Source organism: Tupaia chinensis, unplaced genomic scaffold, assembly GCF_000334495.1.
Source record: "Tupaia chinensis unplaced genomic scaffold, TupChi_1.0 Scaffold000275_1, whole genome shotgun sequence".
Classification (NCBI taxonomy): domain Eukaryota; kingdom Metazoa; phylum Chordata; class Mammalia; order Scandentia; family Tupaiidae; genus Tupaia; species Tupaia belangeri.
Window position 1 is genome coordinate 6,320,013 of NW_006159757.1, and position 22,203 is coordinate 6,342,215.

Sequence of the window (22,203 nt, forward strand, 5' to 3'; positions counted from 1 at the left end):
CTGGCATTTGTCTCTTGCCAATTTTAGTATCTTGTCTTTGTCTGTAGATTTGACCAGTCTGGCTATGATGTGCCTTGGAGAAGATCTTCTTGGGTTGATTCTATTAGGGGTCCTTTGTATATCTTGGGTCTGAATATTTGAATGCCTCTTTAGATTTGGAAAGTTTTCTTCCAAGATTTCATGGAATAGATTATCAATGCCTTTATTAGTTTCCTCACCTTCTGGGATACCAATTATCCGAATGTTTGAGCGCTTAATGCTATCTAGTATTTCTCTTATAGTATTCTCATTTTGGGTTTTTTTTGTTTTGTTTTGTTTTGTTTTGTTTTTGTTGTTGTTGTTTTATCCTAGACCAGAGGTTTTACCTTCAACATACGAGATTCAATTTTCTGCATGGACTACTTTTTTTTTTTAATTATTTTATTTGACTTTATTTACTTGTATTTGAGCAGAGTGGGATAGAATGAAAGAGAGAGAAAGTGAGAAAGCAAGCGCCAGGCCTGGGATTCAAACCGTGGTTAGCCATGTGGGAGTCCAGCACCCTTAAACTCCACGCCACCTGCCAGCCTCTGGACTAATCTACTTTTAACACTTTCGAGGGAAGTTTTGATTTCCTGAAGGGTAACCTTCACCTCTAATAGTTTCCTTTGATTCTTTTTCATGGTGTGTATTTCCTCTTTCAGATCATGAAAGAACTTCAACACCTTCTGTAACTTGTCTCTTTTCTCCTGCGTCTTCTGGAGTTATCAGCACTTGCATCTCGTTCAGTTTTGTCAATATGAATATTCTGAAGTCTTTATCAGACATTTCCAAGAATTCTAATGTACTGTTTGTTGATGATGAAGTATTGTTCTTTTCCCTTATGGAAGAGACATTTTCTTGATTTCTCGTGCTTCTTGTACCTCTGTGGTCGTTTCTGGTCATTCTATGACAAAATCTCTCCTCCACAGTGCTTGTCTGAATATTTTGGGAGTCTAGAAGGTGGGTTTAGAGCATGGCTTCACTGAACAAACCAGGACACACCTCAGCTTTAAAATGGCTTCTTGTCTGAATATTTTTCAAAGCTGCTATCTTAACAGTAATGAGAAGTGAGAGAGGTGGAGGGCAGGAAACCAAAGCCTATTCCAAGAGTTGTGACACTGGGAATGGGGTGAAGCTGCCCTACTGGAGCAGTGTCCCAAACCATGGGAGGATAGCTGTGACTTACTTGGAGCCCTAATACTTATTTCATCTTGGTGGATGATAAGAGAGAACAACGTGGCAAAGCCAGTACTGGGGTGAAGAGATCTGTGCTAGCAACTGAGGACTTGTGAACCCAATTTTGGCTAGGACAGCAGTTTTAAATTCAGGAGCTCAGTGTGTTGATGGCTGCATAATTTTCAAGTCAAGAGTTTCCCATGATAAGAAAGTTTCTGAAAACTACAAACATTCTGCATTAAAGCAAAATGAAAAACAAAGGTTCATAAGGGACAAATTATTAGAAAACAAGAGTTGTGGGCTGGCGCCATGGCTTGGTGGTTAACAGAGCTGGATCCCACATACCAATTGGTTCACATCTTGGCCTCAGTGCCTTGAAAAACACGCCAGGTTCATGTGCGTGCATGCCCAGACACCTGCCACTGTGCAAGTCCTGGACAGTCTGGAATTCTGATGTCCATCTTTCCACCATGGTGGAAAGGGATTGGTGGAAAGATGGAGTAGGGATTGGTATGACCACACCCCATGAGAAGGTGCTTTCTCCCTCCCCCCTTCTCTTTCTCTGTCTCTCTTTGGAGAGCATATGCACTCTTTGGCAGACAAAAATAAGGAAAAAAAAGAAGAGTTGTAACGATGAAAATTTAATCCTGGAATGTCAAAATTACAGACACAGCACTTTCAGCAGTGTCTAGATGTTTTCAGAAAATATAATATGGTTTCAGTTGCATAGTAAACCTTACTAATGGAAAACACTTATCATTGCAATCAACAATGTGTTAGGGATGGGGCCAGCCGTTAACGTAATGGCTGATGCTGGATTCCTACGTAGTCAACCGCAGTTCACGTCCCGGACCTAGTGGCTTAAAACTCACGCTGGGCGTGTGTGCGTGTGTGCGTGCGTGCCCAAGATCCCGAGAGGAGAATGGAGGAGAAGGATTGCAGCGTGGCCATCCCTCCTGGGGGGGGATTTCTCGCTGTCTCTCTGTCTCTGTCTGTCTGGCAAGCACACGCGCCCTATGGCAAAAACCTCTCCAAAAAAAAAAAAAAAACCCCAAAAAACCAAACAAAAAAAACCAATGTGTTAGGGCACTAAGAGGACAGAACATTTGTTGGGAGAAAATTTCAAGTTATTTTTCTAGACTTCTTCCCACGTGTCTAAGACGCATATTATGGCACTTCATAATTTTGCCCCAGCTAACCTTTCTTGATTTACCCCACCCTTTCTCCTCTGTACTAACACTTTTCAGAATGTGTATTTGAACACTGACTTTGGACTTTGCTTATTCTGCTTCTGTAGCCTGAAATGCATTCCCACCCACCACTTTGCTCCAGTGGTTGATACCTCATGCTGGCCACTAGTTCTTTTTTTTTTTTTTTTTTTTAATTATTTCGTTTATTTTATTTATCATCATTATTTTCTAATTTTTCATCATTGTTATTTTTTTATTTGACCAGAGCAAGCCAGACAGAGAAAGTGAGAAAGCAAGCTGCCAGGTCCAGGACTTGAACCGTGGTCAGCCCATGTGGGAATCTAGCGCCCTTAACCACCATGCCACCTGCCGGCCCCCTGGCCACTAGTTCTTGAGGATTCAGTGTAGATATCACTTGCTCCAGGCTTGACTACTTCTCAGTCCCCTCATCTTACCCAGATTGGATTGGGTGTCCCTCTTACGTGTTTACCTAGAATCTATACCTAAGCAAATCAACTCTTAGTAAGGATAGAATATTTTTTTTTTTTTGAGAGATTTTCACTGTAGGGCGCGTGCGCTCGCCAGACAGACAGAGAGACATAGAGACAGAAAGCGAGAAATCACCCCCCAGGGGGGGTGGTCACGCCGCAATCCCTTCTCCTCCATTCTCCTCTCGGGATTTTGGGCACGCACGCACACGTGCCCGGCATGAGTTTTAAGCCACCGGGTCTGGGACACGAACCGCGGTCGACTACGTGGGAGTCCAGCGACATAGCCATTACGCTAACTGCTGGTTCCCAGGATAGAATATTTTGATACACAAGATCTTAAAAGGTTTATTACCCTTGTGACCTGGAGGATGTACACCACTAAAAGAATGGAGATTGTGGGATAGGAAATGAGACCCTACACAAAAGGGCAAAGGGATTCTTAAGAGGGCAGGGAGAACCATGTACTACAGAGAACTGCTCATAGAGACTAAAGCATCTGCAATTAAGACCAACAGAGGACTGTCATCCTAGGACTGCTATGCTATGTCCTTGCTCCTGGACCTGGGGAAGCAGCCAAGGACAACCTAACACAGATTCTTACATTGACTATTGTTTGGGATAGTCAGTCTACCCTCACATAAATGTTCCGCTGTCCTGAAAAATGAAGCAGGGCCGAGCTAAGCTTAGAAGCAAAACACAAATGGAGAAAAGCCCACAGAGCGCTTGGCTCCTTCCTGACATCCCCGCAGGTACTTACGTGGTTCACACACCTCTGCCTGCTGCCTCAAGTTGTGGTGAAGTTTCTTTTCTTCTTCCTTTTTTTTAAACTTTATTTTAATTTGACTAGAGAGAGAGAGCAAGAGTGAGCAAGAGAGTGAGAAAGCAAGCCACCAGGTCCAGGACTTGGACTGCGGTCGGCCATGTGCAAGTCCAGTGCCCTTAACTACCACGCCAACTGCCGGCCCCAAGTATCTTCAATAGCCTCATGTGCCAACCCCCTTCACAAGTGGATCTTGTACATTTTCAGGGATGCTAGCAAATTACCTATTGGCTCTGGCCAGTTTCTCTTGTCCTGGAAGCCTTCTTATGGTGGCAGTATTTCTCTTCATGGGTTTGTGCTTGCTCATCAACTTTTACTATTATATTATCTTTGAGGTCTGGATGCAGTAGAAAGGTGGTAACATGCTAATGCATGATGTTGGAGCCATAAGGGAGGTCTGAGTTCAAATCCCTAGTGAACCTGAACATGCTAAGTGAACTCATGATCCTGGCTGGTTGAGTAGCTGGGGGAACAATTGTGGCATGGTGGGACTATGTCAAGGGTACCTGTCTCTCTTATGAAAGAAATACACTTAAAAATAATTGTTAGTGAAAAAGTATTTGGGGATCAACAGTTGGTGTAATGGTTATGTTGCTGAACTCCCATGTAGCCGACCACGGTTCGAGTCCCAGGCCCGGTGGCTTAAACTCATGCCAGGCACATGTGCGTGTGTCCCCAAGATCCCGAGAGGAGAATGGAGAAGGGATTGAGGCGTGGCCATACCCTCTAGGGGGTGATTTCTGGCTTTCTCTCTGTCTTTCTGGGCACATGCCCTACAGCAAAAAACAAACAAACAAGAAAAACAAACAAAAAACCTCTCCAAAACAAACAAACAAAAAAGCATTTGGTATCCTAAATATATGCATTTGCTTAATGGTGTTTAAGAGTTAAAAAAAAAAAAAAAAGAAAAAGAAAAGAAAGGTGGGGTGGGGGGTGGCAGCCATAGGGGCATGTGTTGGATGCTGTTGTTTGGCAGGCAGGCTGAGGCCACATGGGAGACCCAGGTTTGATTCCTGGCCCACACAATATAACTAGGCATGTGCCTGGGCTCCCAGCTATCTGGGAGACTGAAGCAGGATTGCCATACAGCAAGAACCACACACACACACACACACACCAAAGAGAATAGAAAATGTCCAGAGAAGTATACATCACACTGTTAAATGAGAATGGGTTTCATATATTTTTTTGAATCTATAACTTTTTTATTAGAAAAACCAGTTTCTTATTTTAAGTAGGAAAAAGACTGACATTTGGCATGGTCAACTTGATGTGTGGAATTAGCTTAGGCACCCTATCTTGGGTTGTGAGTGTGTGTTTATTTCTTCCCTAAGAGTCCACATCCTTAGTAGAGTCCTGATGCCATGATCCACCCCAGCCTTAGCCAGCCCTGGATCCCAGGCTACTGGGTGTCTGCATATACAAAGTAGGAACCTTCACATGTGGCTAAGCCTCACCAAGGTTGTGTTTTACTGCTGAGTCACCATCTGGCTCCCATCAACCTTAATTATTTAAATGTGAATATCATACTTAGTGTCTCCTGAGTGCTTGAAAGAGATATTTTTTAAAGAATTACTTTATTTAAATTTATTTATTTATTTAAATTTGACTAGAGAGGGACAGACTGAGAGAGAGGGAGACAGAAAGGGAAGTGAGAAAGCAAGCCGCCAGGTTTGGGACTCAAATCGCAGTCACCCATGTGAGAATCCAGTGCCTTCAACTACCATGTGACCAGGCAGACCAACCTGCTGCTGGTCCTATTTATTTAGTTTTATTTTGACCAGAGAGGGACAGAGTGAGAGAGAGGAAAAGAGCACGCAAGAGCAAGAGAGGGACCAGGGAGTGAGAAAGCAAATCACCAAGTCTGGGATTTTTTTTTGAGAGGTGTTTTTTTTTTTTTTTTTCCGCTATAGGGCGTGTGCGTTCACCGGACAGACAGAGAGAGACATAGAGACAGAAAGCGAGAAATCACCCCCCAGGGGGGATGGTCACGCCACAATCCCTTCTCCATTCTCCTCTCGGGATCTTGGGCCCACACGCACACGCGCCCGGCCTGAGTTTTAAGCCACCGGGTCCAGGATGCGAACCATGGTCGACTACGTGGGAGTCCAGCGACATAGCCATTACACTAACTGCTGGTTCCCTAAGTCGGATTTGAACCATATTTGGCCATGTGGGAGTCCAGCGCCCTTAACCACCCATCCCAACTGCCACCCCCCCCCCCAACATTTTCACTTAATTTTGTTGACTGTTCTTTAAGGTTATAAAGGGATGGAAACCTGGGTTGATGGTATAGCCTACAGTCCTTTCCTTCCCTGACCCTAAAGAGGCTAGACTTTTAAATTTTTGTCAGAGAGCAGGTGTGCTTGCTGGAGAAAGAGAGAAACAAAAGGAGGAAGGGAAAGTGAGAAGCACCACCCTGGCAGATGGTCACACCCCAATCCTTTCTCCTCCATCTTTCTTTCCTCACAGGATTTTGGGCATGCATGCACATACACGCAGTGTTTCTCAAGCTGCCAGGTCCAGGACTTGAACTGTGCAGTAGGCCCTGTGGGATCTAGCTGCCTTAACGAGCATGCCAGGGACTGGCCCAGAGGCTAGACTTTTTTTTTTTTGGAGAGATTTTCGCTATAGGGTGCGTGCGCTCACCAGACAGACAGAGAGAGACATAGAGACAGAAAGCGAGAAATCACCCCCCAGGGGGGATGGTCACACCACAATCCCTTCTCCTCCATTCTCCTCTCGGGATCTTGGGCACGCACGCACACGCGCCCGGCGTGAGTTTTAAGCCACCAGGTCCAGGACACGAACTGCGGTTGACTACGTGGGAATCCAGCAACATAGCCATTAAGCTAACTGCTGGTTCCCCAGAGACTAGACTTTTTAAGGATGAAGGAGAACTATAAAATCAGAAGAGCTCCTAAAATGACCTGTTATTTACATTTTTTAATAGCAGGTTAATATTTTAAAATGTCTTAACACAATCTCATTTTGAAAATTATCAACTATTGTTCTTATATAATAAAAGACAATGATTTTCTTATTGTAAGTTATTTATTGTAAGATAATTTACAAATATCTTGCTGTCTTTAATAATTCGAAGGACCAACAATTTCTTCTGACAAAGACAGCAGTAAGATAAAACCAAAATCAGCTGGCTCAATTTTCCTTCTTCACCTGAAAAACAAAGTGAAAGTAAAAGTCAACAATATTTTTTGGTGGAAGTAATGATGTAGTGATAATTCAAATTTAAGTGGAGTATGAAGAACCAAAATTACATAATAAAATGTTATTCTCTATCAATGGTTCTCAAAATTTGATCTGAGGATCCTTTAATGGGGTTTGTGAAGAAAAAACAATTTTTATAATAATGTGTTCTATCTTCATTCTCAAGAGAATACAGTAAGTTTCTAGAAGTGACATATTACATGGTATCACAACAAATGAATACAAAAATATAGATGAGAATCAAGCTGTTCTCCATTAAATGGGGCATTAAGGGATCCTAAGACCAGAAAGTTGAGAACCAATACTTGTCATCAATCTATCTTTACTATCTCAAAATAATGCTAATTCTCTATCCTTAAAAAGTTTATTTCCTTAAATCAACATTTTCTATCACCAACATATTTAATAAGTGTTCTAATAAAGAAAAAAGCCTATTGCCCATGTGCCCCCACAAGCTGGCTATGACTATAAATCTGCCTGCTAATACAAGTCTCTTAAAGAAGCAGGTTCATTATTACAAATTAGCTTCCATATCTGATTAGTTTTCTTTTTTGAAGAGTTATGAAAAGAGTGTATAACTTTACCTCTTATCTGAGGGTGAAACTTGATTTCCATTAATCCCTGGGTTATTATATTAGAAGAAAAAGACAAACACAAAACAAGCAGGTCAAGAAGCAATCCATGCTAGTTAATCACATATGACTTCCAACTAAACAATTCGTTTTCGTTACTTGCTACCTCAAGTATAACATACAAATACTTACCAAAATATTCCTTTAAAACAGATTCAGTGATTGTTATAAAGGTTATAGAACATCAATCCAGATAGAAGAATCAAACACATGTTCATGCGAGTAGGCAAAACTATGAGTATATAATTTAAATGACTATCTTTAGTACAAATAGCATACAACATATTTAACATATTTAGTAACTATTACTTGGCATCTCAAATATTATGGTTCCTTCATGCTTTTAATTTTATTTTTACTAAATAGCCAAATGTGTTACAGAGCAGGCAAGTCCATTCACATGAACAATCCAGCCTTGGAATGAACAGCTTATTTTTTTATGTAAGAATTTAGATGATCCTCTCAGAAAGTGAATATTTAATAGTCAATTTCTAATAATCTGATTTATTCTTTCTAAATTCTGTTTTATCAATCAATCTGCCAATCCTCAGTTCCTCATTTTCCTCGGTTCACTATTCCTTTTGCTTTTGAAAACTTTTGCCAGAAGCCCTGTGCATACACACTTCCCAAAGAGACAAAGACAGATGGTGAGAGAGCATCTCCCACACAGATGTTTATGCCACAATCCCTTTCCCTCCATCTCTCCCACCTTTTGGGATTTCAGGCACGCACACATATGCATCTGGGTGTCTTTCAAGCCCCCGGGTCCAGGACTCAAACTATGCAATCAACCCTGTGATCCACTTGCTTTACCGCCACATCAAGGGCTGACCTGATTTAGCTATACTTAAACCAGGTATTCATATTCCCAATAAAAAACCAGCCTGATCCTAAATATGTTTAACATCCCCTTATCAAGAGTGCAAAAAGAACTTTGAGTTCTCTGGATCTCATACAGTCCTTGGACCTACAGTATGCAGTTCTTTCCCCAAGCCCATCTCACATTTAACATCCAAGAAGAAATTTAGCATAGAACACATGGTAAGGAAGATAATGAATACTGTAATGATTTAATTCTTGTTTTGGTCCCCATGTTATAGAGGACAAAAGTTGAGTCACAGACAGAGTAGCTAACATGTTTATCAAGCTAGACGCCATAAGACTGTATTCTATGATGCTAACAAATCACTAGTGGTGACCAAGCCAGGAGAGGAACTGTGCCTAGCACAGCTAAGCAGATGGGTCCAACTAACAATTTATACAACAGTCTCTTGTTTCAATCAGTTGTATTCATCTCTCTCTGGGATTCTGCCCAGTTTCTACCCTTGAAAGATAATAGTTAAGGACCACTGTGTCACCTTTCTGATGAACTTTCCCCTAACACTTAAACATGAATACGTTTTCACATATTCAATGTTACTTTTCCTTTTTTCCCCCGAATTTTCAGTTAATACATATATATTATTTTATTTATTTGACAAACTTTCTGATAAGGATGTACTAGTAAGTTATGGGGACACAAAGGTAAGAAAGATATGGTTCCATCCTAGCTTCAAGGAGTACCTAGCCAAGAAAAAAAAAAAGGAATTCTTTTTTTTTTTAATTCTTAATAGAACATTTTCCTTTTTTTAAATTCCTAGTAGAACATCTTATTAGAAATTTCTTTTTAGGAGAAAGTTCATAACTTGCTTTCTCAACTTCTCTCTCTCTCTTCCTTTCTGGTAAAATTAAAATAAATATATAAAGTTAAATAATTCTTTAAAAAAATTCCTTAACAACTTTGAGGGACACAGTATATAATATGGGACTGAGAGAGAACACTTAATAACTAAAAATTCCTGGCCCCTAGTACTAGTCAATGGTTTATAGGTTTATGTGACTTTTTAATCTTAAAGTAAAGATATTAGATTCAGCAATAGATCACTTCAACTTTAACAGACAAAAGAGAATACTTTTAAGCATCTAAAGGTTAAATAAGTAGGCATAAGGCAAACGAGAAAAAGACATCTCTTAAGGCAACAATCTACAATTACTTACAGAGCTGCAGCACCAGAGATAATTTCAATCAATTCTTTTGTGATGACAGCTTGGCGGGTGCGGTTGAATGTCAAAGTCAATTTGTCAATCATCTCAGCTAGAAACAAATCAAAAATGTTAGACAACAAAACCTAAACTACAGTATTTGTTAATTGTCCTCCACTGCTCAATCTTAAACCAAGAGATTCTGTTTCATTTGAGATACTGAAAGTGGTTTCTCCGGAAATAAATAAATAAATAAATAAATCACTTTAACTGCCAGAGGGCATACGTGCTCATTAAAAGAGGGAGAAAGCACTGCACTGCCTACTAGGGGATGGTCATATTGCAAAACCCTCTTCATTTTTTCATCTTGTTGGGGTTAGGGACACACACACACACAAGTGCGCCCAAGGGACAGGGCTCAAACCACAGAGGGTCATGTGGAATCTGGCTCTCTTTAACCATTAGGAAATGAGGCCTGAACTTAAAAAAAAAAAATAAAATAAAAACTTTAGGAAGATACTTTAACATCTCCCATAGTATACCTTTTGACAGTACACATGCAAACTTACTGCCTACCAACTAAAATGTACTTCTCTAATAAGGCAGAGCACATTATGCCATTATTTCTGATGCTACTCTGGAGAAGACTCCTCTCAGCAGACTGTCCCTGTTCTAGCCCAACACTGTCCTACGGTGTGCTTACAAGCATTCTTGCTGGCGTTGTCCATAGCTGTCATCCTGGCACTCTGCTCACTGGTAGTGGACTCCTTCAGAGAGTAGTAAATGATGTTAGCCAGATTATATTCTTGGTAATTCTGCAGCACATCGGCATCGACGTCATCATAGATACTCATACTTTCTGTTAAAAGAAGTGATGAATTTCTTTGAAATTATACAGAATAAAGACTGATTTCATCAAAACAGCCTACTAATATAAACATATTGATTAAAAGCATAATTTTGAGGTAAATTAAATATATCTGTCCTAACAATTTAATCTACTTCCACACTATAGATTATGTCATATTTCCAGCAAATTTTAATGTGTACATAAACATTTGAAATTCTACTAGAGGCTTAATTTAAAGATGAAGAAGCTGATGTTTAAAATGACTTTCCAAAATTTCATGGTTATGAAATCTTCTGGATAACATCTCACAGATGCCTGTCACAAAGCCAGCAAATAGTCAATAATGTTTCTCTCTCTCTCTCTCTATATATATATAATTGAAACCAGTATAGTATCATATAATGATTTCCAGTTAGTTATCTGATTACTAGAGAAATATGAATATCAATCCAGAAGAGGAGAGAAAACCTTTCTAAGTAGATGAAAGAGCAAGATAACCAGGAGATAATACAAATTTTAGTTTTACTGTTTTGGGAATTTAGCAGCATATTTCAATATTCATTCATTAAGGCAGAGTGGTGAAATAATATTATACTTCATCAATTTTTTGGGGAGGAGAGGTTTTTGCTAAAGGGCACATGTGCTTCCCAGAAAGATAGAGACAGAGAGGCAGAAAGCGAGAAATCACCCCCCCAGGGGTAATGGCCATGCCGCAATCCCTTCTCCTCCATTCTCCTCTCAGGATCTTAGGCACACACACATGCCCAGTGTGAGTTTAAGCCACCGAGTCCAGGACTCAAACCACAGTCGACTACGTGGGAGTCCAGTGACATAGCCGTTATACCAACTGCTGATCCCAAAATAAATAAATAAATAAATAAATCACTTTAACTGCCAGAGGGCATACGTGCTCATTAAAAGAGGGAGAAAGCACTGCACTGCCTACTAGGGGATGGTCATATTGCAAAACCCTCTTCATTTTTTCATCTTGTTGGGGTTAGGGACACACACACACACAAGTGCGCCCAAGGGACAGGGCTCAAACCACAGAGGGTCATGTGGAATCTGGCTCTCTTTAACCATTAGGAAATGAGGCCTGAACTTAAAAAAAAAAAATAAAATAAAAACTTTAGGAAGATACTTTAACATCTCCCATAGTATACCTTTTGACAGTACACATGCAAACTTACTGCCTACCAACTAAAATGTACTTCTCTAATAAGGCAGAGCACATTATGCCATTATTTCTGATGCTACTCTGGAGAAGACTCCTCTCAGCAGACTGTCCCTGTTCTAGCCCAACACTGTCCTACGGTGTGCTTACAAGCATTCTTGCTGGCGTTGTCCATAGCTGTCATCCTGGCACTCTGCTCACTGGTAGTGGACTCCTTCAGAGAGTAGTAAATGATGTTAGCCAGATTATATTCTTGGTAATTCTGCAGCACATCGGCATCGACGTCATCATAGATACTCATACTTTCTGTTAAAAGAAGTGATGAATTTCTTTGAAATTATACAGAATAAAGACTGATTTCATCAAAACAGCCTACTAATATAAACATATTGATTAAAAGCATAATTTTGAGGTAAATTAAATATATCTGTCCTAACAATTTAATCTACTTCCACACTATAGATTATGTCATATTTCCAGCAAATTTTAATGTGTACATAAACATTTGAAATTCTACTAGAGGCTTAATTTAAAGATGAAGAAGCTGATGTTTAAAATGACTTTCCAAAATTTCATGGTTATGAAATCTTCTGGATAACATCTCACAGATGCCTGTCACAAAGCCAGCAAATAGTCAATAATGTTTCTCTCTCTCTCTCTATATATATATATAAAATTGAAACCAGTATAGTATCATATAATGATTTCCAGTTAGTTATCTGATTACTAGAGAAATATGAATATCAATCCAGAAGAGGAGAGAAAACCTTTCTAAGTAGATGAAAGAGCAAGATAACCAGGAGATAATACAAATTTTAGTTTTACTGTTTTGGGAATTTAGCAGCATATTTCAATATTCATTCATTAAGGCAGAGTGGTGAAATAATATTATACTTCATCAATTTTTTGGGGAGGAGAGGTTTTTGCTAAAGGGCACATGTGCTTCCCAGAAAGATAGAGACAGAGAGGCAGAAAGCGAGAAATCACCCCCCCAGGGGTAATGGCCATGCCGCAATCCCTTCTCCTCCATTCTCCTCTCAGGATCTTAGGCACACACACATGCCCAGTGTGAGTTTAAGCCACCGATGCCCAGTGGGAGTTTAAGCCACCGAGTCCAGGACTCAAACCACAGTCGACTACGTGGGAGTCCAGTGACATAGCCGTTATACCAACTGCTGATCCCATACTTCTTCAAATTTAAGATAATATTAATTATAGTTTCTACCTTATGAATCATTAAGAAAAAAATGTAGCTGATTACAAATTATATCACATTACCTAAAATAATGGTATATATGAAAGCAAAAGACTTTGAAAAAAATAAAACTAGTTGTACAATATTATTCCTGGGATGTTTCATTGCACAACGATGAATTTACTCAAACAATAAAAGAATAGGACTGGAGACAAGATGGTGGGCTCACAGTGACAATCTGTCAGGGGTTGAAAAGTAGTTTGTCTAAAAGCAGATTTTAAAAGCAATTTCTTCTCGGAACAACTTTGTGCCACCTAAGAAGCCTCTCGATTCACCATTGTAGTAGCAGCAATAACATGTGTAATATCAAAGACAACCACCTTGAAACATTTCCTTCCAACCCAAAATGGAGCTTTATATTGTGTTTGTCATAAATCTACGTATTCTTTTCTTCCAGATGATTATAAATGCAAAGTGGAGCTTTCTTTGTCATCTGATGGCAGGACGATAGTGTGCTACCACCTGCCTGTGAACATTCCATATGAACACACAAAACCTATTCCTAGACCAGATCCTGTGCATAATAATGAAGAAACACACGATCAAGTGCTGAAATCCAGGTTAGAAGAGAAAAGTGAACACCTTGAACAAGAACCCATGATAGAACAACTTAGCAAAATGTTCTTTACTACCAAGCACCGTTGGTTTCCTCATGGACAGTACCACAGACGTCGTAAGAAACTGGACCCTCCAAAGACAGATGACATCGAGGTTCTCAGAGGAATCAGAAATGTGTTTCATTTGTCATTTAAGAAAATCTCATGTGGTGTGTTTACTAAAAGGTCATGTAATAATAAAATTTCTTTTCATATAAAAAAATAAAAGAATAGGACTGAGTAGGTTGATGTACATCAGTTGTGAACACGGCTCAAATCTGTTAGAGGGCCTCTGACTGTATTGTAGTTAGTAGAGTTTACACATATAAATCGTAAAGCCAGTTTCTACCAGGATTTTCAGTCCTTGAGGACAGAAAATCTAAAGATTGCCCTCAAAAGACTTAGTTCAATTAATGAAGCAATGAAATAGTTACCAAACAATGACTGGATAAAGTTACCTTGGAAATTACTAATAGATGGTGTTTTTTAGAAATAACCTCAAATCATTTTGCTACAGCTATAAAAGGACATCCAACAAACACTATTTTCTTTAGTTACAAATTTCTCCATTCCACATGACAAAATACTTGTATATAAAAATACATTATATTAAAATACATACCAGCACTTGCAATGGTATTAAGGGAAAAGATGGGTTTTTCTTCTGTCTTATAGGAGATAACAGACCTAGAAATGACAAAAGCAAAGGTAAATCTCAAAATAAATTTTTAAACTGTTAAGTAGCCATTTACTTATTTTAAAATACTAATAAAAACACAAGCCTAGGGGCCAGCAGGAGGTGTAGTGGTTAGGGCCCTGGACTCCCACATGGCCGACTATGGTTCGTGTCTCGGACCTGGAGGCTTTCTCTCTCTGTCTCTGATGAATTAAAAAATAATAAAAACAATAAATAAATAAATATAATAATAAAAACCCAAAACATAAGCCTAAATTATTTGATTTCTAAATTTTACTTGCCTGAATCGATTAAAAATGATAGAGCCTTCATCAAACTCATATCCAGAATTCAGTAACTCAAGGGCAATGACAGATGCATCTCCAAAAGTAGGAGGCTTTCTTCCCACTTCTTTGAATGTCACCAGAAACTGGTCAGAATGAGTCCTACAAAAGAAATTAAGACATCATACAAAATACTGATAATTCAATGGAAAACTGCTAAACGAATATAGGGCAGGACCAGCAGATGGCACAATGGTTACGTCGCTGGACTCCAACATATTTGACCGTGGTTTGAGTCCCAGACCTGGTTGCTTAAAATTCATGCTGGGTGTGTGTGCGTGCATGCTCAAAATCCTGAGAGGAGAAGGGGTTGTGGTATGGCCGTCCCCCCTAGAGTGTGATTTCTTGCTTTCTACCTCTCTGTCTCTCCAATGAGTTCATATGCCCTATAGCAAAAAAAAATTAAAAAAAAAAAAAATGAGACCAGCAGTTAGCGTAATGGCTATGTCGCTAGACTCCCATGTAGTCGACTGCGGTTCGCATCCTGGACCCGATGGCTTAAAATTCATGCTGGGCGCATGTGCGTGCGTGCCCAAGATCCCAAGAGGAGAGTGGAGGAGAAGGGATTGCGGCGTGGCCATCCCCCCTGGGAGGCGATTTATTGCTTTCTGTCTCTCTGTCTGGCGAGCACACGGGCCCTATGGCAAAAACCTCTCAAGAAAAAAAAAGAAATACAGAGAACAAGAGAAAAACAATGTCACCATGAGTGCTGGTTCATATTATCATTATAACCTTTCCTTTCCAACCTGCAAAGAACTAAGATTTAAAAATCAGGCCTTTCTGGGTTGGCTGGTGGCACAGCGGTCTAGGTAGCCAAAATAAATCTCACATGGCCAGCTGCACAGTATGAGTCCCAGACTGGCAGCTTGAAAACATGCCAAGTGTGTGTGCTTGATTTCTATCAGATATGATTTATGATTTAGATGAAGGAGATGAAAAAGGTAGTGAAAAAAATAATAAAATAAAATTACCTATAAAGTATGCCCCTGATTTTATCACCTATTCCAACGAGCATAACTTCTTTTCCCGCTGCAGTGAGAGCAGCCACCTCACTTTTCATCTGTTTAGCAACTGAGGAATGAATAGCACCACAAAGTCCTCGATCTGAGGACACACCAATAAGGAGGTGTTTCTTCTTGTCTTCAGGCACTTTAATATCAGCTTTCTCATACAGAGCTGAAAAACAGTGACAAAAAAAGCAAAAAATTATTTAGATATAATTAATACTAAGTATAATAACAATAATAATCCCTAGTTTAGAAAAGAGTTGGCTGCCTCGGGTTGGCAGGTGATGTGGTAGTTAAAGGCACTGGATTCTCACAGAGTTGACTGTGGTTTTGTTACCAAACTCAAATCAGGTTTGCTCGCCCAAGCGCTATAAAACCAAGCCATAGGCACATGGTGTGATGAAGGAAAGTACAGCTTTATTGCAAAGCACAAAGCAGTGAGAGTGGTCAGCTCATGCTGAAAAGACCCAGTCTCCCCAAGATGTTCCCCACATGCATTTTTAAGGGCAAAATTAGGGGCAGAGGTCCTAGGCGCATGATCATTTCAGTGATTGGTTCAAGAGGGCGTGATCATCTCGTGGGCATTCTTGATTGGTGAGGCATTTTTCTTTAGGTGTCTGGAACCTTTCAGCCTGGAGTCTTTGCGCTCACAATCAGTTGTTTCCAGCCTATAAAACATCTTACATATTGAAATGAAAACCTTATCTTTCTTGTAAGCAAGAGTTTTAGAGATCAAATGGCCTTCATTTATGGTCCATGTTGGTCATTATCATAACCAAAGTCTGAAGACTTACTCCAGGCCATTACAATGTAAATTGACTTTATATTTCAGGAACCTTAGGAAACATATTAGGGGGTCCTTGTTCGGATTCAGTTTGAGTCCAGGACCTTGTAGCTTGCTTTCTCATTTTCCCTCCCTGTCTCTCTCTCTGTCTTTCTCTGATCAAACTGGAAAATAATAATTATAATCATAATAAAATAAAGTTAAATAATTCTGAAAAGAAAAAAAAATGGTAGAGTTGACTGTCTTTAAAAAATGCATTTAAGGGACCAGCAGTTAGCATAATGGCTATGTCGCTGGACTCCCATGTAGTCGACCGCGGTTCACGTCCTGAACCCGGTGGCTTAAACTCACGCCGGGCGCGTGTGCGTGCATGCCCAAGATCCTGAGAGGAGAAATGAAGGAGAAGGGATTGCGGTGTGGCCATCCCCCCTGGGGGGTGATTTCTCGCTTTCCGTCTCTTTGTCTTTCTCTAGAGGTCTGTCTGGTGGGCGCATGCACCCTATCACAAAAACCTCCCCCCCCCAAAAAAAAAGGGCATTTAAATCCAGGTTACCATCGACTAGTATAACCATGAGTGCCATACTTTATTTACAACTAGACTGAAAATCATGAAGGTTTAAATCTCTATATAGGGACCAGCAGATGGCATAATGGTTACTTGTTGGACTCCTACATAATCAATTGTGGTTTAGGTCCTGGACCCGATGGCTTGAACCTCACACTGGGCACATGTGCATATGTGCCCAAAATCCCAAGAAGAGAATGAAAGAAGGATTGTGGCATGGCCACCCTCCCAGAAGGGTGAATTCTTTCTTTCTGTCTCTCTGGCGAGTACATGCACCCTATAACAAAACTTTCTCTAGGGAAAAAAAAAAAGTAAACAAACAAAACAAAATCCTCTATATAACAAATATTCCCAAGGTGCAATTAATTTCAATTTATTTTAAAAACTGACTCAAAGAAATCTCTAGGACAATCCATACCACCTGCTGGCCCCTACAGACCTAGACTCCTAAAGAATGCAAACATATATACCACACAAACTAAAGTGATAGAAAGCACATATTTATTGAAATCACGATCTACATGTCAATTTTTTTTTCCTTTTTTTAAAAATGGAGAGGTTTTTTGCTATAGGCCACGTGTGCTTGCCAGAAAGAGATAGAAAGCAAGAAATCACCCCCCAGGGGGGATGGCCATGCCGCAATCCCTTCACCTCCAGTCGCCTCTTGGGATCTTGGGCACGCACGCACGCACGCACGCACATGCGCCTGGTCTAAGTTTAAGCCACCGGGTCTGGCTACATGGGAGTTCAGTAACACAGCCATTACACTAACTGCTGGTCCCTCAAGTTTTTTTTTGGTTTATTTTCAAGAATCATTTGGGGCCAGCAGGTGGCGTGTTGGTTAAGAGTGCTGGACTCCCACATGGCTGACCATGATTCAAGTCCTGGACCCTGTGACTTTCTCTCTCTCTCTCTCTGTCCTTCTCTGCTCAAAATAAATAAATAAAATAAAATAAAGTTCAATAAAATAATTCTTAAAACAAAAGAATCATTTTAACTTTATTATTATTATTATTTTCCAGTTTGACCAGAGAGTGACACACATACAGAGAGAGAGAGAGAGAGAAAGGATGTCACCAGGGTCTGGGACTTGAACCATGGTTGGCCATGTGGGAATCCAGTGCCTCCAACCACACCACCTACTGGCTCCCAATGTCACGTTCTTAAAAAAACTATTGATGTTAAAATAATGAATCCTACTTTATTGTTCACATTACTTTACCAACTTCATTTTGTTGGTCTAGTCCTCCAAGAAGCAGAGGCCAAGAGGATTAAATGGGATTAATGGCACACAGATTTTACTAGGCGATTTAAATGCTTGTAAGAGAAAACACGAAAGAAGTTGAAAAAAGCCGAGTCACCTCAGCACAACATAATGCAAGTCTGACTCGCAGAAAAGAGAGGAAGAGGGTGGGCAGCAGGCTCCTAGACTCCTGTCAGCTTAAGGTCAGCTGGTCTATTCTACACTCCCACCTGTGCTCAGGAGGAGCCTTGGGAAGCCTGGTCTGCTCAACCACAGGGTGGGTTTGAGAGACTGGAGCCAGTAGTCAAGGCTCTGTGAAGCTGCAAGGCTCATTTTCACAACTGCCACGTTCACTTGATTTAACAAAATTCTTGCTATTTCTTTTTTCTGTATAAGGCAGTGAGCGATTCTTAAAATTTCAGTATCTGGGGTCCAGTAAATGGCATGGTTGTTAAGGTGCTAGACTCCTACAAGGCTGACCATGGTTCAAGCCCTGAACCTGGTGTTTTTCTCTCTCTCTTTCTCTCTCTCTGGTGAGTGCAAGTGCCCTATAGCAAATTAAAAAAATAATACTAAGAAACCAGCAGTTGGCATAATGGCTATCTCGCTGGACTCCCATGTAGTCAACAGTGGTTCTAGTCCTGGACCCAGCAGCTTAAACTCACGCCAAGTGCGTGTGCATGCATGCCCAAGATCCCAAGAGAATGGAGGAGAAGGAATTGCGGCATGGCCATCCCCCTGGTGGATGTTTTCTCGTTTTCTGTCTCTCTGTCTTTCTGGCGAACGCACGCGCCCTATAGCAAAAACCTCTCAGGAAAAAAAAAAAAAAACACCACAATTTTATTCTAACTTATAGGACAGCTGGTGACATGGTGGTTAAGGTGGCTGAATCCCATATGGCCAAATGGACCCACGAGCTTTAAAAACATGCTAGACATATGTGCATGTATACCCAAATCCCGAAAGCTAAGAGAAGTTGGAGGAGAAGGGATCCCGGCATGACCATCCCCCACTGGGAGGAGTTGCTTTCTCACTTTCCCTCTCTCTGTCTCTCTTTCTCTCCTCTAGCAAATGCATATATGCCTTCTGACAAATTAAATATTAAAAAAAAGAAAGATATGCTGCAAAGGCAGCATGACCTGATTAATGAATTCACAGCATCATTTTGGCTGCTCAGAGAAGAAAATACAGTACATGCAAGAGCAGAATCAAGAATACCGGTTAGGATGCTATGATAGATGGAGCAGCAGTGAATGCAATACTTAGATGGAAATATTCCTGGGGAAGACACGAGCCCTTAAAAAAAATGGCCATGATTTGAGATAATTGAGAATAAGCAGTAAATAGGGATTGTTCATTGTATAATTTTCTTTTACTTTCAAAATTGCCTAAGATTTCTATAACAGGAAGTAAAAAATTCACTAAGATGGACTTAATTGAGGATGAGACAGCATGATATTGGAAGAGAGAAGAAAATAAAACCATAGATTAAAATGGGAACTTTCTAGTTCTTCACAATTTGTGTTTTTCAAGACAAATTCATAATCAGTTAAGTATAAAAGCACTGAAAAAACATAAATTCTTTTCTAAACTGCTGTGTCACTTTTCCACTAAAAACACGATTATAGGAACCAGCAGTTAACGTAATGGCTATGTCGTTGGACTCCCACGTAGTTGACCGCGGTTCACGTCCCGGACCCAGTGGCTTAAAACTCACACCGGGCGCATGTGCATGCGTGCCCAAGATCCCAAGAGGAGAATGGAGCATGGCGATCCCCCCCTGGGGGGTGATTTCTCGCTTTCTGTCTCTCTGTCTCTCTCTCTCTGGCGAGCGCATGCACCCTATGGCAAAAACCTCTCCAAACAAACGAACAAACAAACAAAAAACATGATTATAATCTAGAATAGATTACATAAAATTATAAAGGAAAAATATCTTCATGCTTTTGAAAAGATAAGAAATTATTAAGTATCTTAAAGTGATAATTTTCAGCTGTTTATCTTGCTTCCACACCATTCATATTTTCAAAATATCATCATAAATTGTGTTCATGAACACTTAAGTCAATGCTAGGTCACAGTATCATTTCCTCACTACCCATCCCCACCCTATAGTCCTAAAATCCACACGAGGTACAGGATGAAATCAAACTATATAATGCATTACGTTTCCAAGTTTGATGATCTATTTAATTATCTAGGAAAAATTTCAGACTATTTTAAAAGTTAACACAGTCTCATACAAGGATTAATACACAGACTTTGATGTCAAACCATGCAGGGTCAGAGGGTTTTTATCTATATATAATCTTGGGCAAATTACTTAGTATGCTTCATATATATATGTATGTATATATACATACACACACACATATATATATTTTGTCTTTGAATTTCCAGCATTCTTATCTGTAAAAAAAAACTGACTTGGGGGAGCAAGCAGATGGCATGGTGATTAAGGCACTGGACTCCCACATGGCCGATTGTGGTTTGAGACCCAGACTCAGCAGCTTGAAATCACGCAAGGCACGTGTATGTGCATGCCCAAAATCTCAAGATAATGGAAAAGGGATTGTGGCATGGCCATCTCACTTTCTCTCTCTCTGGTGAGCACATATGCCCTATGGCAGAAACTTTAAAGGAAAAGAGAATTGAGGGCTAGCGGGTGGCATGGTGAAGGTGCTGTATTTCTCACATGGCCAACCATGGTTCGAGTCCCAGACCCAGAGGCTTAAGAATCACACTAGGCATGTGTAAATGCGTACCCAAAATCCCAAGAGGAGAATGGAGAGGGGATTGTGGCAAGGCCGTCCCTTACACGTGTGTACGGGTAATTTCTCACTTTTCTTTATCTCTCACTTTCTTCAGGGAGTGCATGTGCCTAATGGTAAAAACTTCAAAAACACAAAAAACAAAAAGATTCGGGGCCGGCAGGTGACATGGTGGTTAAGGTGCTGGACTCCCATATGGCCAACTATGGTTTGAGTCCCAGACTTGGTGGCTTGCTTTCTCACTTTCCTTCTTGCTCTCTTTTTCTCTCTGTCAGCCTCTCTCTGGTGAATGGCTGTGTACCATAGCAAACAAAATAATAATAATAAAAATAAATAAGATTAAATAATTAAAAAAAAAAAAAAGACTCTACCTTTCTAGAGTTGCTCTGTATATATGTAAAATGTATGTATATAAAAAATGAACACATGTAAAGTACCCAGAATAGGTCTGGCATCACAGTAGGCAATATATACAAATTATCAGAATGTTCTTTACATTAAATAGCTATGTATAATATGTGAACTACACTCTTCTCTTACCCAAAGATCCTATCCCATACACGCGAGCAGGCTTCAGCTCCCTTTCAGCCCGGGCATATTTTGCTGCTGCTACCATTTTCATGGACTTGGTAATTTTCTGGATGTTTTTGATGGACTTTAGTCGCCTGGTAACTGAAAAACAGAAGTGCTGTATTAAGACAAAACATTATGATAAAATTTCATTTGTGAATTTATTGTAAAACTCGTTAGCACTTAGATCATCGATAAACAGTACGCTGCTAAACCAATGTCAGAACTGGTACTAATAAAAGAAGGGTAAAACAAGCTGCTAGTTAGACTGGTCAATCACATGGCAACACCAGAGAACATACCTCATAAATTTAAAGCATTAAAAGGTACCAAAACCAGACCAACCACATATTACATAACATTATATTTATAATTTATTTTTTGGGGGAGAGATTTTTGCTATAGGGCACGTGCGCTCACCAGAATGACAGAGAGACAGAGAGACAGAAAGTGAGAAATCACTCCCTGGGGGGATGGCCACGTCGCAATCCCTTCTCCTCCATTCTCCTCCTAGGATCTTGGGCATGCATGCACATGTACCCGGTGTGAGTTTAAGTCACTGGGTCTGGGACACAAATTATGGTCAAGTACATGGGAGTCCAGCGACATAGCCCTTATGCCAACTGCTGGTCCCAACATTATTTTTATTTTTTAAAGCATATTTATTTCTTCTATGAGTGAAACACATAAACACAATGAGACAGATAGAAAGCACCCGAATAGGGTCTTTTTTTTTTTTTTAATTCCCAGAGAAAGATGGAAAGAGGGGGGGAGGAAAGAACCCCCCA

At 40.1% G+C, this 22,203-nt stretch overlaps 2 protein-coding genes across 4 annotated transcripts in view; one reads left to right on the forward strand and one right to left on the reverse strand.

The window, feature by feature from the left end:
- LOC102494211 (39S ribosomal protein L42, mitochondrial-like) overlaps nt 1-14,056 on the forward strand; it is a 23,333-nt gene extending 9,277 nt beyond the window's left edge. For both annotated transcript variants that reach the window (XM_006150041.3, XM_006150040.3), the window contains exon 3: nt 13,257-14,056. In XM_006150041.3, the coding sequence (XP_006150103.1) occupies nt 13,257-13,681 (425 nt within the window). In that variant the 3' untranslated portion in view covers nt 13,682-14,056. The remainder of the gene's footprint in view (nt 1-13,256) is intronic.
- The window catches only part of ATP5F1C (ATP synthase F1 subunit gamma), a 26,530-nt gene continuing 11,060 nt past the window's right edge, over nt 6,734-22,203 (reverse strand). Inside the window, exons 3-10 of one of the 2 annotated variants that reach the window (XM_014588410.2) lie at nt 21,386-21,517; nt 15,447-15,651; nt 14,434-14,577; nt 14,078-14,142; nt 11,755-11,910; nt 9,596-9,692; nt 7,511-7,547; nt 6,734-6,875 (exon numbers count right to left, since the gene is read on the reverse strand). In XM_014588410.2, the coding sequence (XP_014443896.1) occupies nt 7,541-7,547; nt 9,596-9,692; nt 11,755-11,910; nt 14,078-14,142; nt 14,434-14,577; nt 15,447-15,651; nt 21,386-21,517 (806 nt within the window). In that variant the 3' untranslated portion in view covers nt 6,734-6,875; nt 7,511-7,540. Of the gene's footprint in view, nt 6,876-7,510; nt 7,548-9,591; nt 9,693-11,754; nt 11,911-14,077; nt 14,143-14,433; nt 14,578-15,446; nt 15,652-21,385; nt 21,518-22,203 lie in introns of those variants that run through there. The other variant, XM_006150039.3, reaches the window with a different exon arrangement.